General features: G+C 41.6%; 2 protein-coding genes across 2 annotated transcripts in view; one reads left to right on the top strand and one right to left on the bottom strand.

Moving 5' to 3' along the window:
* Positions 1 to 25,952, top strand: UGP2 (UDP-glucose pyrophosphorylase 2). The gene is made up of 10 exons (XM_064446680.1): positions 1 to 309; positions 5,873 to 6,000; positions 6,547 to 6,654; positions 18,937 to 19,122; positions 20,560 to 20,693; positions 21,322 to 21,619; positions 22,682 to 22,879; positions 23,066 to 23,308; positions 23,761 to 23,865; positions 24,845 to 25,952. Exons 1-10 carry the CDS (start codon positions 291 to 293, stop codon positions 24,950 to 24,952), a joined length of 1,527 nt encoding a protein of 508 aa, XP_064302750.1. The 5' UTR covers positions 1 to 290; the 3' UTR covers positions 24,953 to 25,952.
* A 670-nt stretch (positions 25,953 to 26,622) lies between these two features.
* Positions 26,623 to 27,315, bottom strand: part of VPS54 (VPS54 subunit of GARP complex) — a 51,560-nt gene continuing 50,867 nt past the window's right edge. The window contains exon 24 of the mRNA XM_064446679.1: positions 26,623 to 27,230. Within this exon, the coding sequence (XP_064302749.1) occupies positions 27,125 to 27,230 (106 nt within the window). The 3' untranslated portion in view covers positions 26,623 to 27,124. The remainder of the gene's footprint in view (positions 27,231 to 27,315) is intronic.

Here is a 27,315-nt window from a genome sequence, read left to right as displayed (position 1 = left end):
CCTCTCTCATTGATGAAATTTAAATTGCTCGGGGTTTGCCTCCCGCCCGCCGGCCCGGGAGGGAGTGCTCGGCTGAGGGGCCAGCGCGGCGGGCGGGCGGGCCGCGCCCAGCACCGGGGCCGGGGCCGCCGTCTCTCTCTCTCTCCTCGCCGCTTCCCCGCCGCGCAGCTCCTTGACCGCCGGCGGCCAGCCTCCGCAGGGGCCAGCTTCGGGGCAGAAATAAACCAACCCCAAACCCCATTCAGTCTGTATTTATAAGAGCAGAGTGTTTATTTTATTAAAGAGCAAAAATGTCGTCTTTCGCGAAAGGTAAGCTTACGTGCTTTGTAAATTTTTTTGACTCTTTGGCTGCGTATACATAGATCTCTGCTTTTTTTTTTTTTTTTCTTTCCAGCAGCCCAGGAGAGTACAGGCAGCGGTAGGTGTAGCAGCCCGATCAGCAGCTGAGTTGCGACGTGCAAGGGCTTCCGCAAAGTGTTACTCGTTATTTGCCAGCAGGGCCTCTGCCGTTTCTGCTCTGCTCGGTTCCCCTACCCCGGTGATGCGAGGCTCTCTCGGGCAGTTGTAGCGGTGGGGCTTCTATCGGCGGCTCTTGCACAGGCAGGATCTGGAGCGTGCAGGGGGATCCTGCAAGTGCAAATCTCCCACCTTCACTAAGAGGCCTGATAAAGTTGGGGGAAAAGGAGCACTGAGGTCGAGCGTCTGCACTTTTTTTCAGAGGATTGAGTGTATTTTGGTGTTTTCTGATCCCGATAGGCTCTTGCCCTCTCCTTTACTCTCTGCATGTGTGAGCGTGTGTACGTGGTCTGAGTTTCAGATTCCTTTATTGCGAAATAGCAAACCAGCCCACAAGAGGTCATTTTGGGAAGAAAAATGACTTTGGTGCATTGCTGTGGCAGTTCTCTTTCCCTCCTTGCTGATATTCCTAGCTTGTGTGCTTTTTGTAATGAAACCCATGCCTGTAGGTTTCCTTAAAATAAATCTATGCAGCTGTCTATTAACAAACGTAACACTGCCTATAGGAAGAACATGAGAAGGTTTTTTACTGTATGAACTTGGATGTTGCAGGAAACAGAGGGCCTTCACAGGCTTTGGGAAATCACTGTTGCTCACTCAGTGGGTGTCTAGGACTCTGCAATACTTGCTGGGGAAATGCATTGAGTGTCTGCAAATGTCCTGTGGCACCTGGGCAAAGCGCGGAGAGCTGAAGGGGGAGAAGTGTTACAGTCTCGTGGCTCAGCCAGCCTCTCTGAAAGTTATCACGATAAGCCCCTTGCTGTGAAATATGTTAAAAAAATACGTTCTGTATTTTTTTAAATGGAATTGGCTTATCTCAGGCTACTGTTGAAGGTAGCCATCTTGCAGGCAAGTGGTATTATTTATGAAATGGAAAGATGGAGAAACCCAAGTGAAGATCACAACCAGTTTTTAAAATACAACCAAGGATTTGAGAATCTTAAAAGCTTTTTTAGAAATAGTGTCCACCATTTAAGTGCTCTTTTATCAAGCCAATAGTACTAAAACATGTTGCCAATGCCAAGTGATATTTTTAGCATGAGGATCAGCTGCTAGACTGAGAAACCCAGCTGCGTCTGACCATAACACCTAAACCCTTGGTGTGTGTAGCCAGCAGGAACGGCTTCCTAGGTTGCAAACTTCTGAGTTAGCTCAGGCTAACCTGCTCATCTGTTCAGGAGAGAAAGAGAGAGAGAGTGTATAGGTTTCACTTCATGTATGGTTCAGTCCAACATATGTTGACAAATTTTCCCTCCAGTAGTAGGAAAAGAAAAACATTTGTAAAGGCTGAGTGGGTATGTTCAGTTGTAAAAATCAAATGAAGTAATATTTACTAGCATTGCGCATTACAGTATATTTAAAGAGATTTTTATCCTTGTCAGGGATAAAAATTGCCTTTAACTTTCAGCGGAGTTGGTGGAAGTTGAGGCATTCACTCTACCTGCAGCACAATGTTCAGGGATAGAGCATTTGAAGTTCAGCTGCGTGTTGTAACTTACTGGCCACCCTTCTTGATTTTTATGCAAGTAGTCTGGCTCCAAGGAGACCTAAATAATTTTCTGCTGCAGGTCTTTCTGTGTGCATTTTTGGATTGCAAAAGTAATTACAATTCCTAACCCTCAGCCCAAAAGTTCCCCAGTTTCTTCACAAGTGGGGGACTTCTTGCTTGACTTGTCCCACAACTCTCCTGTGCTGGGTCCTTGTATACTGGGTGCCAAGGCAGTGAAATTCTCTTCTGAGTGAATTAATGAACAAAACTAATCAATCTTCATGCCCTCTTCACTTTCAGTGTAGAGTACAGAGAGGGAAGGCAGAAAGGAAATACATACAAACCCTTAAGTAAGGGGTCACCGCTGTTCTGTGCTTGTGCAGTTTTTCTGAGGACATCTGTTGCTTATATTGTTTCTGATAGTGTACAAAGACCTCCTTTTTCTTAGGTTGATCTGATGTATCATATTTTGTTTTTTCATACATCAGTTATAAAGTTATGTATCATAAACCTGCAAATACTCTGCCATATGCTGTAGTTCATGCTGTGAGGGCAGGGGGCAGGTTAGTAGTGACAGCAGAGCACAAAAGCATGCTAGAAATATCCATGGGCACAGGAGCATTTGAGTGAAACTCTCCATGGTTCAGACACCACCATGAACTTGATTAAAGAACTCTCCCTACTACTTAAGGAAGTACTTTTTACTGAAGACATTAAAATAAGGTATTCTGGGTGGTCATTTTTACAAAGCTCAGTGTTTTCTGAAGCCTCAGCGATTTAGTCATGCTCTTCTGTGCTAATTTCCTGTGTGGGCTGGTCCCCTGAGCCTCTTCCACTACCTTGGCCCACCCTGTTCTTCTTTCAGATGAGTGTTTAAAAATACTGATCCCATAAAAGTGGGCTTAGCCTGAAATCTGAGGCGTTGGTTGCAAAATGACTTGGAAGGGGCATTTCTTTTTAAAAATAATTTGGGAGTTCATGGCCACATGTACCCTTGGGAATCTCTTCCTGTAATTATCCAACACCCCTGGCTCCCATTTGATTTTTAGAGGCGCAGTAACTACTTTCCATTGTAGCCTTAGGAAATTTTACGTGCCTGTAGGGAATAGCTGATTTTAGATATGCAGTTGCATGGCTTTTCTACTTCCTCATTGCTGCTAGGGTGAAAAGGGAAATCAACCTTCACCTGGGCTGTTAAATTTAACAGGAGCTCATGTTAAAGCACTGCAGTTGTCTTTCAACTAGTGGTAGGCAGGGATGCATAAATATCAGCTTCTTCCCCAAAACTGAGGGGGCAGCCACACAGGAACAACTAGTGAGGAGATAATTTCTGTTTGGAGTGGATGCACTGATGCTGCTGTTGCAGTTGTGCTTTGGGGAGCCTTTAGAAAGTGCCTTAGATCCCCATCCAGTCTAAATCCTGGTGGACATATCTTAAGAAAAAAGCTTAAAAGCCTCTGCCTTACAATGGCATGTTAAAAGCAGAAAAACTTTGAGTTACGGTATTCAAGTTCTCGTGTATGCAGAATGGATAGTTTTCCTGCATCAAGGCAAATGCATGTTTTTATGGACTCCAGTCATGTCCTTCCTCTCTCTTTCCCCAAAATAATAATAGTACTAATAGCACTAATAATGCTTTCCCTGAGCAACTGTGCCCTGGCATGTTGAATCTGGATGAAACTGAGTGGTTGCAGTAGTCATTAAATGGTCAACATAAAGCCTAAATATTATCTGTTGCCAAAGAAGGGTGCAGCCATCAGGGCTGATAGCTTTGGCAGCCTGGATTTTGGTGAGAAATACCCCATCTAGCTGGCTGGTCTGCATGCTTGATGCTTGGTGTTTGGAAAAAGCAACAGGTTTGCCTTGCTTCTCTGTGAGGATGTTGGTGATCAAACGCATTTAGGATTTGCTTATTAAGTTGTGGAGAATTTATAGTATTATAAAAAAGCAACAAACTAGGACATTATCACACATTTACTCTTATGATAGCTTTTTCTTTTGATTTGTTTGCGATGTTATTTAATCTCTGAGTGCTTTTATCTGGCAGATACAAGTCTTTTGGCTAATATGAGCAAAAAAGTTTTCCTACTTACATGGCAGCCTGGGAAAGTTGCTAGCTTGGCTCTGCCTTGCTTAGCCTCAGTGTGTTTAACAGCACAGATGACTGTCTGTGTTGAATACTTGATATTTGCAGAGTTTATTTGGAGATGCGTTGCATCATATTGGGAGGTTCACATGTTTTACAGGCTGATGAACTGTGAGAAATGGCCACTGTTCCTGCTGTAAGAGAAGTCATGCACTACAGCACGTTGCAGGGAGGATTACAAACGTCTGAAAGTATCTCCTAGCAGTTGTTTCTCTGGAAGTTTAAACAGTGTTTGAGTACACATCGATTTGAAATGTGTGAATGAAAGGACAGGACATGTAGCAGTTCAGTATGAAGGCATTAAGCTGGTCTAGACTTCCTTGTTTTACTGTAGGAGGAGGTGCTTCCTAATGAAGAGCTGTGCGTGTTTTTACATATTTGACCTGGAAAGATATGCCTAACAGGCTTTCAACTATTACCTGTTTTTACTACTAAGTGAAGCATTTGATTAAAAAAAACCAACCTATTATTCATAGTACAGATTAAGATGAGCGTTTCCCCTGTGTTGCACCACACACAGTATGTGTACTGCAGCATTATCTGTCTGGTTTTTTTGTCCTTTTTTTTCCCTCCCCTACCTGCAAAACAGTGCAGTCAGGAAAATGGCTTCTGTGGACTTCAAAGCGAGGATGAGATAATGTCACTGAGTCTGAGATACACCTTCTTTAAAAAAAACCCACACAAAATAAAAACTGTATTAAAATGAACTGCTTCTGGCTTTCTTAGACATTCTCAATAGAATAGCCTTTTAATACATGTTCTAAATAAGTGAACTTTAAACACAGGTTCCTCTTCTAACAATATTTTCTGGCAGTATCACTCTGTTCGCTTGTAAAGTTTCCTCCTGTCCCTTTTTGCACTACTATTCAGGGTGTTTCTAAAATCCAGCTATATTTGGCAATACATCACTGTCTGCATTACAGAGAAGTGATTACTTAAGGGATTTGGCAGAAATTAAATTAACTGAGGTCTTTAGAGAACATACTCAGAATGTCTTTTGAGAACACACTTGCTTCAAATGCTTTCTGTTGGAAAATAAAGTCATGTTATCTCCTGTTTCTTTCTGCAACGTGGACTGTATAGAACATTTGTGGATTTACTCTTTTTCACGTTTAGGGAGCTTATCGCTTTCAAAAGCAAAACAAATGCTAAAGTGATAGACAGGCTAATTTTCTAGGTTGCTTAGTAACTGAAACGCATGCTGTAGTGTGAAAATACTCACGGTAAAGTAAGGGAATATTTACTGGAACAAACTGAAGATTGTGTGAAAGGGCAGTCTATAAATAATTAAAGCATATGTTTTTATTTACTTGTGTGAACAGAAGGATACCCTCAATAACAACGTTCTACATAAAAATTTTTTTAGTGAAAAGCTTTTTCACACTTCTACTTGCTAAAGTATGTTGATGCGGATGTGAATTCTTTGGCTCTGTAGCAAAAAAAAGTGTACCATTGTGGATCTTTGGACGCTTCTTGAGATGGATCATTGATCTTTTGGGACTTTTTTGAGTTTTGAGAGAAGGGGGGGTTGGTCTGTGGCCCCAATTTAAGGTCTGTTCTCCAAGTTACTAACAACAAAAACTCCAGATTCCTGGAGTGCTAGCACAGTGATAAAATGAGACTAGATTATGTGAGTTTATTTTTAAAAGAAAATGGAAGACTATTTGCCATCTAAGTTAGTTTTCTTTTCCTTTAACTAATTTTTTAAATTTTTATTTAAGATTTCAGCAAAGCAATGTCTCAGGCTGGCACTTCACAGTTTCAGGAAGTCATTCGCCAAGAGCTGGAGTATTCCATGAAAGTAGAACTTGATAAGATACTTGCAACCGCACCGTCAAATGAGCTAGAGGTAAGGATCATGATGTGGACTCAACTCAGAGCATGGGAAATTAGATGCAGAAAATTGAGGCAAATTTTCTACAGGCAGACAAATCACAGAATACCACGATCCTTATTTTTGAGATGTACTCTGATCCTGTATGGAAGAGTAGCCTGGATACAATGTCAGTAGGAGACTTTCAGTTCCTTATGAGCTGGGTGACAGAGTTAAGTGCGTAATCATCTTTAGTTATTAAAGCTGCTATGTAATCTTAAATGGATTACAGAAGGGGAGGGTAAAGCTGTTATCCTAAAGGTTGGGCCAAATTCTAATGGTTATGATTTTGACTAAAGACTTGTCTTTTAGGTATCCTACTTGGTTTTGTACCTTCAGTTTTAGTGGAAATTAGCTTTTAGTGCTTTTTAGAATTTTACTGAAATTTTAGCATGTCTCTATTTCAGTGCTGATAAAATTACTCCTGTGAATAGGTTGTACTTCAAGTTTGTAGAAATGCTTCTGTGATTGAATAGGTATGCATTAACTACCACCATTAACTAATGCATTTCTTCTTTGTAGCACACTAAAAAGGACCTAGAAGGATTTAAGAAGCTATTTCATAGATTCCTACAAGAAAAGGGACCATCTGTGGACTGGGGGAAGATTCAGAGACCACCAGAAGATTCTGTAAGTTGTGATGAAGTGACAGTCTGTAGGGAACATAGAACTGATAATTGCTGCTTGTGGCAGATGTAGTCGCCCATAGAACTGCCATGGGTCTGTAAAATCATGTAGGACAACACTTTTGGGTTCTAACTGAAAAATAATTATTTATTGATATATGTAGTATGTGTTCCTGAACATCAGGTCCTGCTTAACGTATGTGTCAATTTCTTTGGTGTTATTTTGTTAGCTCTTCTTTGAGCAGGAGAACAAAATGGGGCAGATGCCATCTTACCATTTGGTACCTTTTTTGGAGTAAATGGTAACTTATGTTAGAGGGGAAGTAGGGAGGACCCTTGTTCCCCTTTCCCTCCTGCCTGTGAAAGAAGGTTGTGCATCTCAGATGAGACTGTTTCCAGCAATCTATTCTGCTAAATAATTTGAAAGGGACATATGGCAAGTGGGCTGGGTTATATAGCTCATTTAGCAACTTCTGTAGACTACAGCAACTCAGTAAAAGCGAGGAATCCAAAACAAGTAGTCAGCTGGAGGGTTTGAGTGTAATTTTCTAATGTCAGCTATGTTGTTATAAGTTATAACCTGCCACTTGAGCTGCTGCTGAAAAAGCATTAAATTTTTTTCAGTACTGTTTGGTAGTGAAATAAACACTTCCTATTAAACCTAACCTCATTTTATTGATTCATCTGTGGCCCTAGGCTGTCTTTTGACTCCTGTGTAACTAAAGGTGTAGTTGTGCTATGAATTCTTGCTTTTCCCAGTGTATAGTGGTCTTGGCATATTGTGGGACTTCTGTGTCCTCACACATTTGTGGTTTCTCTTAGCCTCTCTGTGGTGATTCAATCGAGGCTCTGTTCCCAGCTGAAAGGCAGGCTGTCCAGTTACTTCCAGAACAGACGCAGTGCTGCTCTCTGAAGCGTTGGAAGAATGATGCTGTTTTAGAGCAAGTCTAGGGTTTTTCCAAGGTTGAGCTTTAACAAGTTTTACCCTTTAACAAGGTTTTCTTTTAGCCTCAGAAAACTGTGATGTCTTTCTCTTGTGTACTATAGCACTGAATGAAGTGTTGCTTTGGAGAGAAAAATCCACCATCAATAAAGAGGCCAAGGTGAGAAACTGAAGTTTTAGGTAGTGTGACTTACAAGGAAGGCTGAAGAAAAGGGGGTTGCTTTTAGTCTAGAGGGGTGAGACTCTGGGGAGTGATAAGTCTTTCAAATATGTAAAAAGGTAGTTGCAACAAGGAAAGGAATAAACTGTTCTCTGTGTCAAGAAAAGGCCTGGGATTAAATGACAGCAATTTGATGCGAGTGAATGGGCTGCTTTGTAGCGAGGGAGAGCTATTATCTATTTTTAAAGTTTTCACACCTTCAGCAGAAAAACTTTCAAGTTCTGTAAAGGACTGAAAATTACTTGGTAGGACATTGGGAGCAAATGTCAGACAGGAGGGTTGTAAGACACTGAAATAGACTGATGGGAAATTCCCAGGCAAGGCAAGCTCTAAAAAATAGAAGTTAGACAACAGTCTAACTTAAGGTCACAGAGGGCTGGAAGGAGGGCAGGATTAGAAAGAGTATCTCTTTTCCTTACGGCCTGTACTGGCTTATTCTCATCTCTGTCCCTTAGCTATGTACCAACTTTTGACCAAAAAGGGGGGGGGGGGGGGGGGGGGGAACCCCAAAATGGTAAGGCTCCTGCAAAATTGGATCACTTTGGCTTAGGTAACATGGATGCATGATCTTGGAGGAAATTTTGCTTCCTAGCATGAACTCCAAATCAAATGATCGTACTTGATAGATGTCACAGAAGAAAGCTAGGGAAGAATACCCACAAATGTCCTGCTGTCCCTCCTTAGCTTCATATTAAATATCTCTTGCTCTAGGATTCCTTGGTTAAGATGATACTTAGACTTCCTGATCTGACAGGAGGTGGGTTGAATGCTCTCAAAAATTGAGCAAACTCAATTTTCTTGAGTATTTTTATTCTTTTCTTGTTTTCCTGACTGTAAGAGTTCTGTTTTCCTGCCAAAGTCAAAGCCTGCTTGTGTTTATTCTGCCTCCACCCTCTTTTAAGTCATATAGGGGACCTACCACGGAGAGTGAAATGTGTCTTACGTGAAACATTTTTCAGGTGACCTGCAGTATAACTTCTCCCAAATTATTCTTTGCTGAGGGGTATGAGTTGTGGAATAATGAGATAAAAATTGATTTATTGAACACCAGAATTCTGGAATTATCAGTGTAATTAGTATAGGTAAGAACAGTAGGAGCTTTTAGAAGGGGTAAAGAGTGATAATTTTAGAAGGGCTTCAGAATAAATACTGCGGTACTGAGTTCTTTGGGACCTGTATCCATCTGTGAATAAATGCAGGTTTTCTCTGAGTGCTTTTGTTTAGCTCTAGTTGAGTTTTTTCTTTTCCTAGCTATAAAAACTCATAGTGTACTCTCCTCCTGGTCCTGTTAGAACAGCACAGAGGATGGTACACACAAGACTCGTTTAGGAAATTGGTTGGTAATCTTGAAAGCATTGTCTTGTTCGGACAACCTTCTTTTACAAGGTGGTGCTGTTCTCAGCTGCTTTTGAGAATCTTGCACTGCAAGTAGCATGGCCTAGAAAGCAACAACCTACTCTCCCTAATATGAATGTATTTGCCAGTGATTGTTTTGGAGGATTGGTTTGCTGCTTAGTCAGTCCAAAGTGCTGAGAATTGTGGCATGTGTAATCTTTAGCTCATATCTAGTAGAGCTAAAAGTATGTGTTTACGTATATAAGTATATGTGTGTGTGTATATGCATACGTACAAGTGTCCGTATATCTATAAAAAAAGTAAAAGCATCCAAAAATGTGACAAAATGTGGGGTTGTTGGGTTTTTTGTTTATTTTTAACAGATTTTAAAAGTTCCTGAATAGTTTATTGCATTTATAGGCTTTGTCTTTTAATTTTCTATTTTACATAATCTGCTCCTGACTTTTGGATTAGGGGTCAGAAAGGTGTTTCAGGCTTTTGCCCAATGTCATGGGACTGTGCTATGCAGGAGCAGAATCTCTGATTAGACTTCCGTGGGTCATATGATGTGTTATCCATTGTACTTTTTCTTTGAATGTAGTTTTCTATTCTTTCTTGAAGCCTCTACTGACAAGAAAAGGCTCCTGTCAGTCAATTGAAATAGAAATTATTGTCTTCTAATATTCCTCCATTTTTTACTCTGCAATGGGAAATTTCATCACAGACCTCCATGGTATCATGGTAACAGCTAATACCAATGGGCAGGCAAATTGTACCCATTTCACATTACACTGGTAGATTTTTTTTTTTTTCCTTCCAGAAGCTTTGCTTCCATGTGTCCAAAGGCTCACAGTGATAGCTGGCATAGTTAGGACTCATTACTGTTACAGTCTTCATAGAAGAAAGTGTACTTAGAGTGCTGGTTAACAAGGAGATGAGGTAAAGAATGTGGACATGGCAAGTGTAATTAACACTGTTGATGTAGTTTGCAGTGATCTGTTTGAGTTGGAAGCAATAGCAAAGTCCTGCTGGAAGGCCTCCAAGGGAACTGCAGTGATCAAGTTAACCTCAGAGTAGCGATGCAAAACCTCATCTAGGATGTAAAGAGCGCATGTGAAGCAATGTGAGTGTGAAAGGAGCTTGTCTATTGGAGGTTTTGTTTCCCTGGTGGTCAGATTCTTGTTTGCAGCTCAAGTTGTCATCTCAGTGAACCATATTATGAAGGAAAGGAATGAACGTCATGCTCTTACTCAAAAGCAACACGTCTTCCTAATCTTAAACTCTGGAAACAAGCTTTAAGGGTTCACTTGGTGCTATTTCTAAAACTGTCCCTTGGCGCTGAGTAAATATGTCTTTGTCCTTCTCTAAGTACGTATTGACTAATACGGGTGTATGTATCCCTTTCCAGTCTACCCATGATGACAGCCCTGATACTCATTTTGTCTGTCTCTGACAAATTCAGAAACAAATTTCAGCAGAAGTATGCTGGAATCTGTTAGTCAAACTCCATTGTTGCCTTGTGCAAACTGTTCTGAAAATCACTTCAGTGACATCATCTGCAAAACCAAAAGAAGCTAGATATGTCATCCCAGAACAATCCCAAACCGCAGTTTTGAGACATGTCTCAAATGAGTAACACTGTAGTCATGCATCTGTAAGCCATGCCATCCCTACCCGTTTTTGTTCCTGAAATATTTCCCCATCAGCGCTTAATTGTCAAGTCCGCTGTTCCAAACCCTTAGAGCAAGAATTTATTTTTATTACTGTGGAGCACTTCTTATGCTTCTGTATATGCTTAGAGCTGCATATTAGTGCCTACATGTGACTGGAACTGCTAGATGATGGCACTGGCATCCGGCAGTCCTGATGCTGCAAGGATCCTGCTTGAATTTGAGTCCCTGACATTTGTTATTCTCTGAATTAAAGGCCCTTCAAGAGCCAGGGCTTCATTGGCAAGTTGTCATTTCCAATGCCTATGCCAAAAGAAATTGAAATATTCAGCGAGGCTGAGTTACAAAATTTGTGTTGTAGCCAATGCAACATCCAGTGAACTAAATCCTTGACGGAGGGCCTGGATGGTTTTTACTCTGAGCTGCATAAGCTAGTCTCAGACATGATAGTGAAGGCATAAAAGGATGGTTGGCACTTTAGCAAAAGCAGATGATTTTGAGGCAGTCTGGCCCTGAACTGAGTGGCAGACTTGCTTCTTTTTGGAGAGCTATATTGTGAGTGATGCAAGAAGAACTTGGTGAGACTTGAAAGTTGAAATAATTTCTTTGGCTGTTCAGAGGGTGTCTGAACATTGTGGGTGTGACTCGCATCCCACCCAACTAAAGCTCAAACCTAAATGTTTTAAATCCATTTCCAGTGTAATACGGAGTGGTATTGACCTTAGAGCGGACAGGAAATGATGGCAGGGAGTAAGGATCTAGTCACATTTCTCTCCCGAATTTATCCAGCACCAAGTATAAATTGCTCTAGATCTTGTTGGATAGTGAATTGTTAGCTAAGCTTTCTGAAACACCTTCAGTACATTAAAATCAGTGTTTACCATCTCTTTGTTAATGAGAAGAATGGTTGTTTTTAAGGGTGTCTACCCAGCATGAACACAATCTTTGTTGTACACGAAACACAGTGAGATTGTGCTTTTTGCACACTTCTGTTCCTGAGAAGTTCTAGGAACTTTGGAATGAAGTTCCTGCGTTTGTTCTCAGAAATGGTAGCACTGTGTGGGGTTTTTTTGGGGAGCAATCTTACATTGACAATATGTAGCTACCCTGACCCTTGAGTAACTAATATCAGTATTGACCTTTGGGAGGGTCTGAGGGTAAGGGGATGGTAAGGATCAGTGTAGTTACAGAGTGAAAACAGTGTTTAGCAAAAGCACTTTGTAAAAAAGTGGTTGCTCTTACAGAGTTGCTTACTCTGTAAGTAGGGTGACAGTCTTTTTAGATAAGAACTGAGAGGATGTGTGCATGTGTGTTAATTCTTCTCAGTGTGTGCTTGGAATTGGATATCTGCCGTTGGTTCCTACATTCATGACCCCTTGTGCTGTATCAGCTGTCCTTGCCTTTCTGACAAATCCACGTTGGCAACTTTCAGAATCTTTTACCTTCAATAGTTTGTTCAGATGTATCCTGCAATGCTGAAGTGCTGTATCCGTGTCCTGCCTCCCTCATTTATTCTCCGTGTTTCCTTTTGAAAATACAGCAGAATAAATGAGCTGTGGATAGAATAAACTAACTATGAACAGATGGTATTCCTGAACGGATATGCATTTGGAATAAGAGAGGGATTGCACTAGATCAAAAAGCTCCAGTTTGGTTTGATTTTTGCATATTAACATTCTGCAAACCTGCTTATATCGAAGATCCTTCCATATATCTAGAAGATTGCTAAAGGACTTTCTTGTATGTAGTCTTAATTTTAATGGAAAGGAAGGGTAAAAGGAAGGGAAGTGATGCATGAGATGCAAAGGACTTTGAGTTCTCCTGCATGAAAACAATTTTACCTCAGCCTTATAGAATGTGCCTCCATTATTCTTGTCTAGCACAGCCATAGCTGTTGGAAGGTAGTGCCTAAGGTGTAAATTCTCTTTGATAGCTTGGCGTGCCTGGTGAAAAAGGTGCAGTTTCCAGTTGGAGCTGGAATAGTGCAATTCTTTGTATCCTTCCTTTCTCCATCCTCCCCCAGCTTCCACTTAGCAATAAATCTGAAATGGAAAAAATCCTGTTCTGTTTAAAGGTTCCTTTGACTTGTTCTATCCTCTAGATCTGCAATGACTAGACGACCAGATCTGACTTGCAAACCTGTTGCTACATCTTGGCTTGAAGCTGTGGTTTTGATCCAGGTGTTCCTGGCCTCTGTGGCCTTCAGATTCTGTCCCTTGCACCTGTTTCATTCTTAATAGCCTCAGAAAATGTTCGTGGTGGTGTAATGCCAATGCAGCAGCCATCCTGCTCTGGACTGCCTGAAGCAGTGAGCTGTGGGAACAGATGAAGTTGTCTTGTTTGCCACACAGTCCTGTTAGGGATTGCTGAAGTCTTCACGCAGAACATGTGGTGGATGCTGTTAATAGGTGACTTTCTGATAGATGCGGACAGTGCTGCTGTTACTTCAGTTGTGCTGATGTGCTCTGTTGCATGAACAGAGACGTCTGGGGATGCTAAGGCATTGCTGATGCAAGATCAGTCTAGCGTGTGCCTCTCTTTGGTTACAGAACTGCTTGCTGATAACTAATTGCTAGACCTGTTGTTACTGCTATCATTGTGCAGTGCTTCACTTAGGTCAGTTGCTTCTGTTTATGGAGGGTGTGCCATGCAGCAACTTTGGGTTTACTGGTGACAAGCTCCATAAACTGCCGGTGTTTTCAGGTCAGCTGTAGCTGATTGGCAATCCCTTGAGGCAGGATTATGTGAGTGATAAAGTTTTTATTTGTTGTGAAGATTGCCATACAAGCTTCCCTTTGAGTAGACTTTATAGTCTGGCCGCCTTGTCCAATTAAGGAAAGGTACTGCATGTATAATCTGTTTCCCACTTCCTCATACCTGAAGCAGCTGACTCTTCTAGTCCTTATTTACTATCATCTCTGAATATTTTCAAGAGCCTTCTCTAGTTCAGAATATGCTTGTGTGTGTACACACAGCATATGCGTATATGTTCTGTTTGCTTTCTTTTTTTCCTAAATATTAGTCTTCTAGTTCTCTGCATCTCACTTCCTGGAAAGAATGAGCTTCTCAGCTAAGTTATAAATAAAACAACTCTGCAGACTTGAAAGCTTTCTCTGTCTTAATTTAGCTGAATAACTCTATTGCCGGTCATAAGTTTCCTAATGAAGGGCCGTAGTGTTCCTCTGTAACATAAAGTGCTTGTGTGGGCAATCTGAAAAGGTCCTTTTTGAAATCAGCAGATATGAGTATTTAGGAAGTGGCTTCAACACGATGTTTATCTAGGTTGCCACAGCTGCCCCAACTAAGTAACCTTCTCATCCTGTTATTCTTTCAACATTGTTTATGCATGTGGCAGAATTATATTGGAAACCAGGATAGATGCAAGTGACAAGTATTAGTAGCTTAGTAACCTTTGGCTGATGTGAACACAACTCAGGGCCTCCACTTGGGGAGGAGGAACAACAGTATTTAAGGATGCCTAGAGAAACGTAGGCTCCTGCCATCGCTGAATGGAGAAGAGCCAGGAGGGATATTTCCTTCAGACCTCACAGGTGGATAGGTCGTTTCTCACCTTACAGCTAGTGTTCCTTATTAAGCTGCTGTTGTTGATCTGACTTTTCCAATACTACACCTCCCACCACTTCTGGTGTGGGGGAAGGAAGCGTACAAGCCCTGTAGAAATAGTTCAGCTATTAGTAGGTTGGGCGTGCTTCTGTTCATCTTCCCCCTTTAAGGAGCAGGAATCATCAAGGCTGGTGTGTTGTGCATCTTTGATGTGAGAATATGCAACTTCAAAACCAAGCAAACAAACCTACTGGTTTGTTTCAAGATATTTTACATCTTCTCCATTTAACATTACAATTTCATATAAGTGCAGATGTTGCTGTTTATTTACCAAAGGTCTGTGTAGACTTAAACTTCTTAAAAATATTTTGTGGGTTGTTTAGATGTTATGAATGAATCTTCTGTATTAAAAGAGGCGCATTAAAAGGTTGCTGCCTAAAACCCAAAGTAACTCATTTTGGACATCTCCTAGGATGCTGAGTTCCCAACTTTGCAGGCAGAAACCTCCCTGCCCTAATCCCCACCCCCCCCACCCCCCAAAAAAAAGGAAAAAAAGATAAACCAAACAGAAAACCCCAAAGCAAAATCTGTGAAGAGCCTTACCTCAGGGAGACCTAAGGGCAGATACTGCTGGAGGAACTTGTGGTTAGGAACTGGTGCCTGCTCCCCAGGGTGGAACACTGCAGTGCAGGGCAGAGCAGGCTTGGCATGGGGCAGAGCCGGGATCCCACGAGTCCTGGGAGCTGCTGCCAGGCTGTTCCCCTCTGGGAAGACCAGGCATTTGGGCTGCACCATGATGTGTCTTTTATCCCAGTGCTCAGTCATACCTGAACTGCTGTGGAGCCATGTTTGGCTGCTCCCAGTTTTGCTTATCCCGGATTACGCATCTTTCAAGCCTTTGCTGAAGCAGGACTGTGGAGATGTGTCCAAAATAACTGCTGTTACATTTAAAATCCGGAGAGGAATGATATGATAAGAGGTACTGATTTGACTTTTATGTTACGGGGCATCACTGTTATCTTCTGTGAAGTCTCATGCCTGAGCCCGGTGGTAGAGTTTTGTACTGGAAAACTGACGGTTTGGTGTTTTATTTCCTGCTATTTGAGGTCTGGTTTAGGGTCTTTTGCCCCTCTTCCCAGGGACTCCATTCATTTCTAGCTGTCACCTTATTTTCCACCTTCTGTCTTATAAACTTCAGCTGTCTTTTCCTTACTTATTTCAACCTCCTGTCATCTTTGGATTATGCAACTGCGTAGAATTTATAACCTGGAGGCATGAAGCTGTGCCAGGGTTTGGGGTAGGGAAGGGGGAATGGGAAAAGGCTGCAGTTGGCCAGACATCGTAACCAGCAAATCTGGGGGAGGCCTTGGAGAGAAAAAAACCAAAGCAAAAGGGGATTAATATTTCCCTTCTGATCACAATATTTCATATCTTGTCTGTTTTTCTTGGAATCATACATGGCACAATCCTGTTATCTCTAGGCACTGTGTGACTAATTGTGAAGATGTGTTTGTGATTAAAACAGTTGTTTAATTTCTTGATACTGCTAGATAAAGAACCTTTTTGCCTGAAATGAATGCTGTCACACCCTCACATGAGAAAGCTGGAATGGGAAGACTTTACCATATTGCTTCCCTAGCAGTGGTCCAACTAAGATACCTTTAAGTAACATATTTGCTCTATAATAGGAATTTGCATAAATTATTCATAATGAGTTGTGAAGTTATCAGTTAAACCACACATTTAAAGCTGTCAGCCTTTTTAACGAAGGGATCTTGGAGAGCTGTTTTTAACCAGCTAGTTAACAAGGAAGGAGATGTTTTTTAATTCTCAGTTCAAGGTAGCAGAAATCCAGCACAGCCCTTTTGATTATTTTTTAAGCATTGTGTTTTATTTCATAATATTGTGATACAATACAAACCTGAGATGCTATCAAACCTGCTGGGACCCCCCAAAAACCTTGTTTGAAAACTGTCTCTTAGATTTGTGAAACAAATTGTGATGATGTAGGTAAATTTCTAGGGATCAAAATTCTGGTTTTCCACTCCCTTGGGCTTTATTGATCCATGCAGATTTTACTGATAAATCGGTGTGCTTCTAAATGACTAAAATGGTGTGTTGTTTCTATCGCCAGCATTCTCTGCAGATTAAGTGGGAAATAGCATGCCAACATCACCTGCTTTGTTTAATAAGTTAATTTCTTTCTCTAAGGAGAGCCTATTACTAGCAGAAGACTGCAGCAGGGATTGTGTTACTGCTTGCTGCCTGAGCCACAGTAAATCCATGTCTACCTTCTAGCCTGCTGAAAGAGTGAATAAAAACTGTTTAACTACCAAGTCTGTGACTGTGACTTAGCTGGAAAGTGGTAGCTTAAATAGATAAGATTTTCCTTTTTACTCTTACACTTACAAGCTAAATTGTTTACCTTGAGTGCAACAATAACTTTACACTTAGGATAGTCTGTGCGTTGCTCCTAAAGCCCCTTACCTCCATACAGTTTTGGCATAGGGAATCTCTACTGCTTTTGAAACATGGAGAAGTACAGTTGAGACTGAACTGGTAGATAGGAATGCAAGAACTTGTTAAGAGCACATAGATGGAAACATTTCTATCTTTAATGTGTTGGTTAAATCTTAGTATAGGGTAATGAGCGAGTCTGGATGTTGCCTTTTTTCCTGGGAACAGCATAGCCTGGGGCTACCCACGTTCCCAGTACCTGCTTGAAACAAGCAGCAAAGTTCCTGGCGTTTGTGCAGAATGTAGCTTTAAAAATTGCATTAAAAGAAAGTAATTACTAGGCTTGCTCACGAAGCCTCAGCATTTTAGTTGCATATCTTTGTTTTGATGGGTACATATCACAAAGCTATCAAAATTTGTCGTCTTCCCCAGTAACACTGCCCACTGAGCCAAAAATCAAGTCACAACATTGACATAATTTTTAATGTTCAACAGATAATGTTTCAACAAGGAATCTGGTGCTATTCTTACATTTAATGTTTTCATACTAGTTTAAAATATGTTAGTGAGAAATTAGGGCTTTCACGTTAAGTGAATTGCTTGCTTTTTGGAGTACATATCTTACACATTGGGAAATTTTTTGAAATGGAATGAGTTCAAGTAGTTGCATTGAGATGCTCCTCCTGGGCCAGTTTCCACTGTTTGAGTAATAAGAGTTTAGTCATTATGCTGTAACTTGTGGAGCGATCTTATCTTTAAATATATACTGTAAGCCTTCCAGATCCTGTGTAGGGCAGAATTTCCTTTATGTGAGGGATCTGCTCTCATCTGCTGCCTGTGGTGTACTGAAATGCTGGAATTGCACCAACTCTGCTCTCTACCCCCACACATCCAAGTAAGAATGACTCTATCCTCTCATCCGAGACGAACATGACTCTTGTTCCAGTGCAATGTGAATTTCCATTTGAACTTGAGCCTGGCTTGCCCAAAGCAAACACTGTTCTGAAAACTACTCTGTATGTATTTGTTTTTGGAAATCAGCTGTGGATATTACACACCCCTTATCAGAACTAAAATAATTTTCTTGTTGCGAGAATACACACAGCACTGAAACACCAAGGCTTTTCTTCAAAGGAAAGTCTCTAGAAGGGCAGGCTAAAGGATCAATTATATTGATTTTGTTCTAACAGTTTTGGCATCATACTTGTTGCATTGTTACCTTTGTTTCTTTGACTTCAGCGCTTTGGATTAGGAGGCAAGTAATGCCTAATGTAAGGTGCACTGCCATTACAAGTCTGATTTTCCTCTCCATCATTAGCCCCAAATGTAGCCCACAGTCCATTTTTAAACCTGTAGGATATAGCTGTCAGCAAGGTAGAAGACTTTCTGCAAGGTGTAATGTGAGCTGGATGAACACATCCTGAAAACAGCAAGATAAGAACTGGGAACTATTGCACTTTGTAGCATGCTATTGGGAGAGATGAATCATTACATTGGACTAGTAGTTGGAAGAAAAATTGGTTTCAGCTGACTCAAAGAACCAACCTTTTGCCAAGAATGTTGTGTCTGACAACCTCAGAGCAAAGTATCAAAGAAAAAATGCAAGTTTAAGCTGCTTGGGGAAGAAAAGTTTTGTCCTGCATGCAGAGCCTGTGTTCTTAAATTGTGGTCTGGTTGAAGGGGGACATCTTACTGGGGAAGTGAGTTAGATGGCTCACACAGAGACCCCCTCTTCTGCAAGGCAAGAGGAGGGTGGTAAGTGGCATGGCTGGAGTCAGGCCAGTAATACTATTGAGTAAATTTCCTCTACCTGGAAGAACAGAGACATTTTTTTCATCTGGATGAAGCTGATAGTGACTAGTGTCACAAAGTCTATAGAACTTCTCAAGAGAAGATGTTATAGTGATAAATCGGGTTGTTTGTAATGTAACAGATCAGCTCATTGTAGACTCATTTTGCAAATGTTCTTTAGTGTCATAAATCATATAAACAATTGTGGGTATTATTGCCAAATTTTAAGTTTTGAAAGGTTTTAGGAGAAAGCAATTTCCTTCTAAATATCTGACTGCTGATTGGTTGGCTGGTTTGTTTTTACAGATCCAGCCCTATGAGAAGATAAAGGCCAGAGGACTGCCTGATAACATTGCTTCTGTCTTAAACAAGCTGGTGGTCGTGAAACTAAATGGCGGCTTGGGCACAAGCATGGGTTGTAAAGGCCCCAAAAGTCTTATCGGGGTGCGGAACGAGAACACCTTCTTGGATCTGACAGTTCAGCAGATTGAGGTAACTTCTGATGGGCTTTTCTTTCTATGTTGGAGGAAGCAAGACACACTGAGTTTCTGCTGTATGACTGTTTAAGAGACATCACAGTGGAGGCTTGTCAAAAGGAAGAGCAGAGGGAAATAAGGTCTGGTCACAGTGCTAGTGGAGAATTGCTTTGGAAAGAATAGGCATGAAAGGGACAGAGCAATTGGCAACTGAACTCTGTCTACTCTGCACGTGCTAGCACAAGTGTAATTCAGCCTGTGCACACCAACCCAGACGGTGATTGCGTCCAGAAACACAAGCAATCAAATTGTGGACCTAGCCTGGCAAGGCTAACTCCTGGGCTTGTTTCCGACTCCTCCAGCTGCAAATTTAAGTTCAGCTTTTTAAAAGCGTTGTTTTTTTTTAATGTGCATTAGAACAAAGCCCTTCACAGCAGCTCCAAGTTCCTTGTCGAATTAAAACTCTCATGCTGGAAGCAATTGCTGGCATTTTCCTCTGAAGAAAGAAAAGAAAATAACAGCTGCTGATGTTGAGAGAGGACATTTCAGATTGTTTTTAATGCAGAACGTTCCTTTTACAGCAGATAATTCTTAAGGTGGTCATTACAGTAGGAAATTGGGCGTGCCTGCTCCACAGATTCTGGAGCTCCAACAATTTTTGCTTCAGTGTGGTGTTTGTGTGGAGTGACTCTCCCATGTATGTTACAGTTCTAGAGCAGACTTAAATGTCCTAATCCTTTGGTGTTGTGGGCGCTTTCTCAAACGGGTCATTGTGGAAGTCTCTGACTCCACCAGAGGGTAATGATCGTGAACATTCCCCAGCAGACGAGGGCAATCTGATACACAAAACTTAAAACTCGCTGAAGTATTTTCTTTTTTCTTCTGCGCGCTTTATTTTTGGTGGAATGTGGTCAGGTTTTCTGATTTTTGCCTTTGCTGTGCTGTGCACATGGAAATGTGCTTGTGTATTTCAGCTCCGTTCTATAGATTCCCAAATAATTAACGTGGTGACATTTTGTTCATTATGTAGTCTTGATACTACTGTCCATCTCATAGCCTGCCAAGAGGGCTCAAAAGTGTTTACTGTGCAGAGGTTTTGAAACTTCACCCTGACAGACTAATAATTTGAGGGTAAAAATGCTGCTTGTAATCAACAGTAGCCTAATATTTAAAATAATATTTTTGTGGCATCGTGCTTTTCAAATTTTAAATCTTGATGCAGATTTAAGAACAAAGATTATTTATACATTATTGTGGGCCTTGCCTTTACTACTTAGAAGAATCTGTTGTCCTTCACCTGACTTATTACACTTTCTGTCATCATAAGCACACCTCTCTTACCTCATGTGTTTTGTTATTTCCAGTCTGTTTGATCAAATTCTCCCAAAATCTTAGGTGTCAGGAGTTAAATTGAATTGAACATGTTGAATTTACCATTTCTTTCCCATCTCAGCATTTAAACAAATCCTACAACACCGATGTTCCTCTTGTTCTGATGAATTCCTTCAACACTGATGATGACACAAAGAAGATCTTGCAGAAATACAGTCACAGCCGTGTGAAGATATATACTTTTAATCAAAGCAGGTATCAAAAAAACTTTTCCACTTGGGGTGAAAGGAAAAACCAGCTTGCATTTCTCCATATCCCAAATGGTGTGGGTTTTTAGTTTGAGATGCTGAGGCAGCAACAGTGTCTTCGTACCCATGTTCAGTCTCTATTTTGGGCCTCTCTGAAAGACTGAAACATGAGGGTGTTAAGAAGAGACAAAGGCAATGTATTAAAACTAGGGAGAGGGGTGTGTTGGGGGGGACGGTTTTGAAGAAGCCTGTGAAAGTGTACTGGACGCTGGCCACTTGATTCCTGAATTTGCTTTTAGGAGGCATTTGCTTTAGAGAAGAACAATCTCTAAAGTGGCTGATGTCAGAGGTATGCTTGGCGTGCTCTGAGCTTGCATGTTGGAGGAAAGTTGTTTTACAGCATGGCCGGAAAACCGGCTTTAAATCCTTGAATGAGAGATTGCATTCTGCAGTGCTTCAGTGATAGCGCAGTATTTGGGCGGGTCTTTCAATTCAGGGTATTTACACTAACCTAGAAAGCACGTCTTCAAAAGCTGTATGAAAAAGCCCATGTAGTTACACCTTTACTGTTGTATTTTGGTTTTCTCCATGGTAGTCTGACGTTGGTGACAACTTAAAACCCATTGTCTTCCCAGGTATCCTAGAATTAACAAGGAAACTCTGCTGCCAATAGCCAAGGATGTGTCTTACTCAGGAGAGAATACAGAGTGCTGGTATCCCCCAGGCCATGGAGATATCTATGCCAGTTTCTATAACTCTGGTCTGCTGGATAACCTTATCGCAGAAGGGAAGGAATATATTTTTGTATCCAATATAGATAACTTGGGTGCCACTGTGGACCTTTACATTCTTAACCATCTTATGAACCCACCCAATGGAAAACGCTGTGAATTTGTCATGGAAGTCACAAACAAAACCAGGGCGGATGTGAAGGTAACAGGAAATAGTTGTGCAAGTCTGTCTGGATGCCTGGCATGTTGGTGAAAATCTGAGCCTCTTGTCTCTTCTGGATGCATGAATTCAGACTACATTAAATCTTCTTATAGCTATTTCAGGCACCATTTAACACATCAGCTGTGATCTAATTTGAGATGCACAAAATCAGCAAGTTTATAAAGTTCTAATTCATGGAACAAATTGGATCTAGGTTCTGGGCAACAGCAGGCAAGGACAGCCTGGACTTGACTGATGGATTCACACAAGGGATTTCTGTAGGGTGCAGGTCACAGCCTCCATACCTTCTCCAGACTGTCATAGAGGGGAGAAGTTTGGGGGTGGTGGATTAGAGCACTGAAGGCTGGGGTACAGCAGTTGTACCTCTGCTGACTGAAAACTGCCTAAGCTACTCACCCAGCCATCAAGGCGTGCGTTGCACAACGCAGCTTGGCGTAGCTGCCAATCTGCTCCTGCACTAACCGCTTGACTTTGACAAGTTGTCAGATCTGGACTTTGTACAATGTTTGTGGCCATGTATCAAATACTTCCAGCATGCAGTAATTGGTGCCGTAACTGTACTTTGCCTCTATCCTTTTAAATATGAGGAGAGGGAGGAAACATTATTTCCTCTGTATTCCTTACATATTCTAAGAAAGCTCTGACGTAGTCCTATAAAACCACAGAAATGCACTGTAACAATACAGTCAGGTCACTGAAATAAGTGCCACAAATACAGAATGATTAGATTTAATTTAGATTTTGCTCTGTAATCTACCAAAGTACTGCTGAAGGTGATTTTTGACAACTTGCAAAATATTCTCAACAATTTTCATGACAAGAATTAACTGTTTTGGAGTGCTGAAACATGATCATTTGACAGAACTGACTGTGCTTTAACATACTCTATAATTAGTAACCTGGTAGATGAACACAGGCAACATGTTTTCACTGAGGTTCATCTTTAAATGCCAACAAAACAGTGTGTCTGTTTGGGGTGAGGGGAGGGTTCCTCTGGCATCTCACGAACAGGACTTAAAGCTGCTGCTTTGACCCTTGCAGGGTGGCACACTTACGCAATATGAAAACAAGCTGAGGCTGGTGGAGATAGCTCAGGTCCCAAAAGCACACGTGGATGAATTCAAGTCTGTGTCAAAATTCAAAATATTCAATACCAACAATTTGTGGATTGCTCTGTCTGCGATTAAAAGGCTGCAAGAGAAAAACGCTATTGACATGGAGATCATTGTTAACCCAAAGGTAATCAGCTAGGAGAACTTTAGAGGAAACGGACTCAAAAGAACTGTTCGTTTCTAGGTAACTAAACGGACTGCTGCCTTCAAAAAGGAGCTGGTCTGTTGGTAAATGCAGAGCTCTGCCTTAGGCTGTCTCTAGTTCTGAGTGCCATTACCTGCTGGTTGTGTTTACGTGAGTTTTCTCTTCCAGACTCTGGATGGAGGCTTGAATGTTATCCAGCTGGAGACTGCAGTTGGTGCTGCTATTAAGAGTTTTGAGAACTCTCTCGGGATAAATGTACCTCGTAGTCGTTTTCTGCCTGTTAAGACCACATCAGATCTCTTGCTTGTGATGTCAAATTTGTATAGCCTTAATGCTGGGTCTCTAACAATGAGTGAGAAGCGTGAATTTCCAACAGTACCTCTTGTCAAACTGGGAAGCTCTTTCACAAAGGTAAACTCCTAAAATTATACTTTGTTTTAATCTTTGAATAAAAATAGTCCATAGCAATAAGTTAAAAGGGAGGTTTACTTTCTACCTACCTCTGCTCATTTGGGCATTCCCTTTGTCCTTTGTAAAGAATTGTTAGGCTGTTAGAATACAAACAGCTTAACATGTGTGCATAATGTCATCCTGCTGTTCAGGGCTCCTTCACCCTGTCAGCTGATGAAAGAGAAGGGTGAATTGGTTTGTGTGTAGTCTCTAGGGTTTGTCCAACTTTGGGATGCTGCCCTCACTGCTTCTCATAGCAATCGCTGGCAGCAATGACAATACTGTGTTGCTTTCAAAGTAGCAACTTTTTTATTATAGTAGAGGCAGATTCCAGAGAGATCCCCAAAGGATCCTGCACTTGTCTTAATCCACAGATGGATTTAAACTGTCTCTATTCTTTCTGTTCTCCAAAGGTTCAGGATTACCTGCGGAGGTTTGAAAGTATTCCAGATATGCTAGAGCTGGATCATCTTACAGTTTCAGGTGATGTTACATTTGGGAAGAATGTTTCATTAAAGGTGAGTGTGTAATTGGGACGATCCTGCAATAAACACGTCTGATCTCTGCTCCTTGGTAACAGATCCTGCCTAAGTCAGTGCCTTTACACACAGTCCACAGAGGCACTTGCAGGAATTAAGTAACCAGCCCAAGGACTGCAGAGGCTGAGACTGAATGCTGACCCTTACAACTTGAGTGCAGGGTGTTACTGGTGTAGCTGCTTCTCTGTACAGTCCCAGGGAGAGCTGAGGTTTGTCTATGAACCTGTAAAACACCACAGACCTCATGACTCTGTGTTCAAAACACTGCTTATGTCTTTGTCCTTTATCTCTACATGGCATGCACCACGTCACCTCTGGACCTGTCTTTATAGCCACAGGCCCCACCTTATCAGTTCAGGGTTCTAGACTTAGTAAACGTTGGAGCTGACCAAGTTAGTTTATCATCCTACCAATTCTTCCTTAGGATCTGCCAGTCATGGCAGAACATTGTCATGGTCCTGTAGCAGTCAGGGCTAGCATAGCTGCTGACACAGATGGGTGCAAGGTGGGACTGCAGCCAACAGCATGTGAACTGGCTTAGGCTATAGTCAGGCTGCATGGTCACACATGTGACTGTTCCCAGCTGTGGGGATCTGCCTTACAGTAGTAATGGTGAGCTGCGCCATCACATACCGAGGTGGGTAACATTGCTGCACCTAAAAGCAAGCAAATGTGATAAGAGCACTTAGAACAGGGGTGTATCTTCAAAGAAGGCATCAGGTCTGCATGTAAGCTGACAGTATCTGGTATGCTGGTAATCAGTGTGCCCAATATGGCTTGTTTAAAATCTCTGGGGGTGGGGGGAAGTCTATTCTGAAGCAATTAACTAAATGCATCCAGGAGCTGGCTGTGTTACAGCTGATGCCTATCTAGTCCTCTGAGCAACCCTGCTCTAGCATATTCCAAGTCAAGAGGTAACAAAGTTTCTAATCACTTGCTTTCTCTTCTGTAAACTCAGGGAACAGTCATCATCATTGCAAATCATGGTGACAGAATTGACATCCCAGCTGGAGCCGTGCTAGAGAACAAAATTGTGTCTGGCAACCTTCGGATCCTGGACCACTGAGTCAGTGAACAGGCGTGGCAGGTTCTGCGCACTGCTGTGCTAAACCAGCCTCGTTAATGGGAAGAACCTCTTAGGCATTAGAAATATAAGTACACAGAGGGCCTACGCTTTGTCATCGTCACAGTACCCTGCAGTATTAATTTAAAATTAATTTCTCTTGCTTATCTTTTTAAGCAGACACATAGTGCAGTGGATGTGTGTAATGCTTCAGTCAGTCCTTAAAGAGATTCTGTAACTCAGTTAATATAACCTTGAAGTGCAATACTGTTTGTCTTGAGGTAAGATGGACAGATCTTTGATAAGAAGTTAAGAGGCTTGCCTCTGACCCTTAGTAGTTTTGAATTGCTTGCAACTGCAGAAATAAAGCTGTGAAGCAATACATGTGGGACAACATGGTTAGCTACGCATGTGACTTACTTACTTATGAAGTATAAGTGGCAGGCAGAGTTGAAAATAAATGTTTCACTACTGCTAACTGGGCTGTTAAACCCCCTGTATTTCATGTGCTCACAAACACCCCACTCTACAGCCCTCTTTAACCCCACAAACTACACCAGGATGTTCTGCCCAAGTTGTGTGTCAAGATCCTGGGGTAAGGCTGTCAATACCTCCATTTCTGCATCATGAGAGACGGAATTGTCAGTGTTCCAAACTTGCCCAAAGAATCTAATGCTCGAGAGAAATGCCTCAGTATCTGTGTGTGGTGGTTGCTTTTTCACACCCCATTTAAGACTGGATCTCCTGTTAATATCTGAATCCTTGAGCTGCCCTCTCTTTTTCAATAAATGGATCATGCTGACCACACCCATGTTCCTGCTGCCACAGCCATGTATGTTAATTTATCTTTTCTTGAGTCATTTCTGAATTTGTACAGGAATCAAAAGCCCTGTCCTGATCACTATTGATTTCTTTCTCTTGTATTCACATGCAGACAACTTTATTTTATAAGCTTAGTATAACACTGGTATGTATCATTAAAGAAGTTGGTCTTTAAAAACAATTGTGATTTGATAGCTTTATTTTGACTGACAATGAATGACATCTGTTACACTAACAGATAAGCATGCGTGTCTGAAGACACCATAGGCACACACGCACTGCAGACCATTCTGTTGTACATAGTTGTCACAGGGTTAGGCACTCAGACTAGGGTTAGGTAAAGAGGTGAGGTGAAAGACACAGGCACTTTTTACTTAGTTACTGGCAGCATCCAGTCTTAAAAGGTAGTATTAAAAACTCTTCAATAAATTAATTTCAGTTGTACCTTCCTTAATGGTGCAACCTTTTATAAGCAGCCTAAAAACTTTAAAATTTGTCCTGCACTGTTTTCTGTGCCCTCCTTGTGTTGTACACACCACTCTGTACCCTTAGAGCTACGGAGTGACTGGCAGAGTCCTAAACCACTCCCTGTCCATGGCACTGCCTGGTCCGTGGCTGGGTGGCTGCAGGAAGCCATCCCACAGCAGCCTGTTTGCCTGCTACTGTCCCATTCCACCAGAAGGCCCCTGTTTGGCTGTCACTGCTAAGAGTTATTTCACAACTGTATCCTGTAGGTTGTGGCTTCAGCAACTGACACTTGATTAGAAAATCCTATCTTCAGCTGGCAGTAGAGCCCAGCTGTGAGAAATCCCCTGAAACAGGACTGCTCCCTAACACATCTGAATCCTATATGCAAGCAGAAGACATTTATTTATATAAAGTTCTGTAAAAAAATAAATTTTAGAACAGCATGGTTTCATAGAGAAAAACATTTTCTACAGAGTTCCAACTGCAAGATTTTTATATTGTACCATCATTAAATAAGGTGGGACACCATGTGAATTTCATTGCACTAGAAGAAATGCAAAGCATCTTTTTAATATAAAGATATACAGAGCATTCTAGACAACTACAGCTGTGTTACAGCTATGTGTTCTTTTGGATTTGGTCCAAAGAAACCTGAGTCTGTTTCCAGAGAGAATGAAAAAACATTGCACAGACAGCTGATCACTTGTTTCTTGCTGAAGGACACCAAAACGATCGCGCCCTGCAGCTCACTCTAAGTCTAGTTTCCCCAGCTAGCAACAGTGTCCGTTCTTGGACTCTGGTCTTAAGTAGTCACCTCCCAGTCGTCACACTGCTTCAAAGAAAGTCAGTCTGTTGTCGGAGCCAAGTGACTGCCCCAGTGGATTATCACCTCTTCTGCTCCCAAATTTCGGCCATGTTTAGGTCTAGGTTGTTAAGGCCTTTCAGAGCTTGAAGGTTTCCAGTGTAAAAAGCTACATCTGAAGTCACGAGTCTGCAGTGAAAGATACAACAAGGTCAGCACCGGCAGGGATCACACCTGGCCGGAGTATTCAGAGAAACAGCTGGGGTTTGTTTAG

The sequence above is a fragment of the Phalacrocorax carbo genome, chromosome 3, assembly GCF_963921805.1.
Source record: "Phalacrocorax carbo chromosome 3, bPhaCar2.1, whole genome shotgun sequence".
Classification (NCBI taxonomy): Eukaryota; Metazoa; Chordata; class Aves; order Suliformes; family Phalacrocoracidae; genus Phalacrocorax; species Phalacrocorax carbo.
Note: the sequence above shows the minus strand (reverse complement) of the source record. Positions and strands in the feature narration are given on the sequence as shown.

Excerpts from the sequence above, each read along its gene's own strand:
- UGP2 (XM_064446680.1), top strand. Across the intron at positions 23,309-23,760 it reads TGGGAAGCTCTTTCACAAAG|GTTCAGGATTACCTGCGGAG; the intron begins GTAAACTCCTAA and ends TGTTCTCCAAAG. Across the intron at positions 23,866-24,844 it reads GGAAGAATGTTTCATTAAAG|GGAACAGTCATCATCATTGC; the intron begins GTGAGTGTGTAA and ends CTGTAAACTCAG.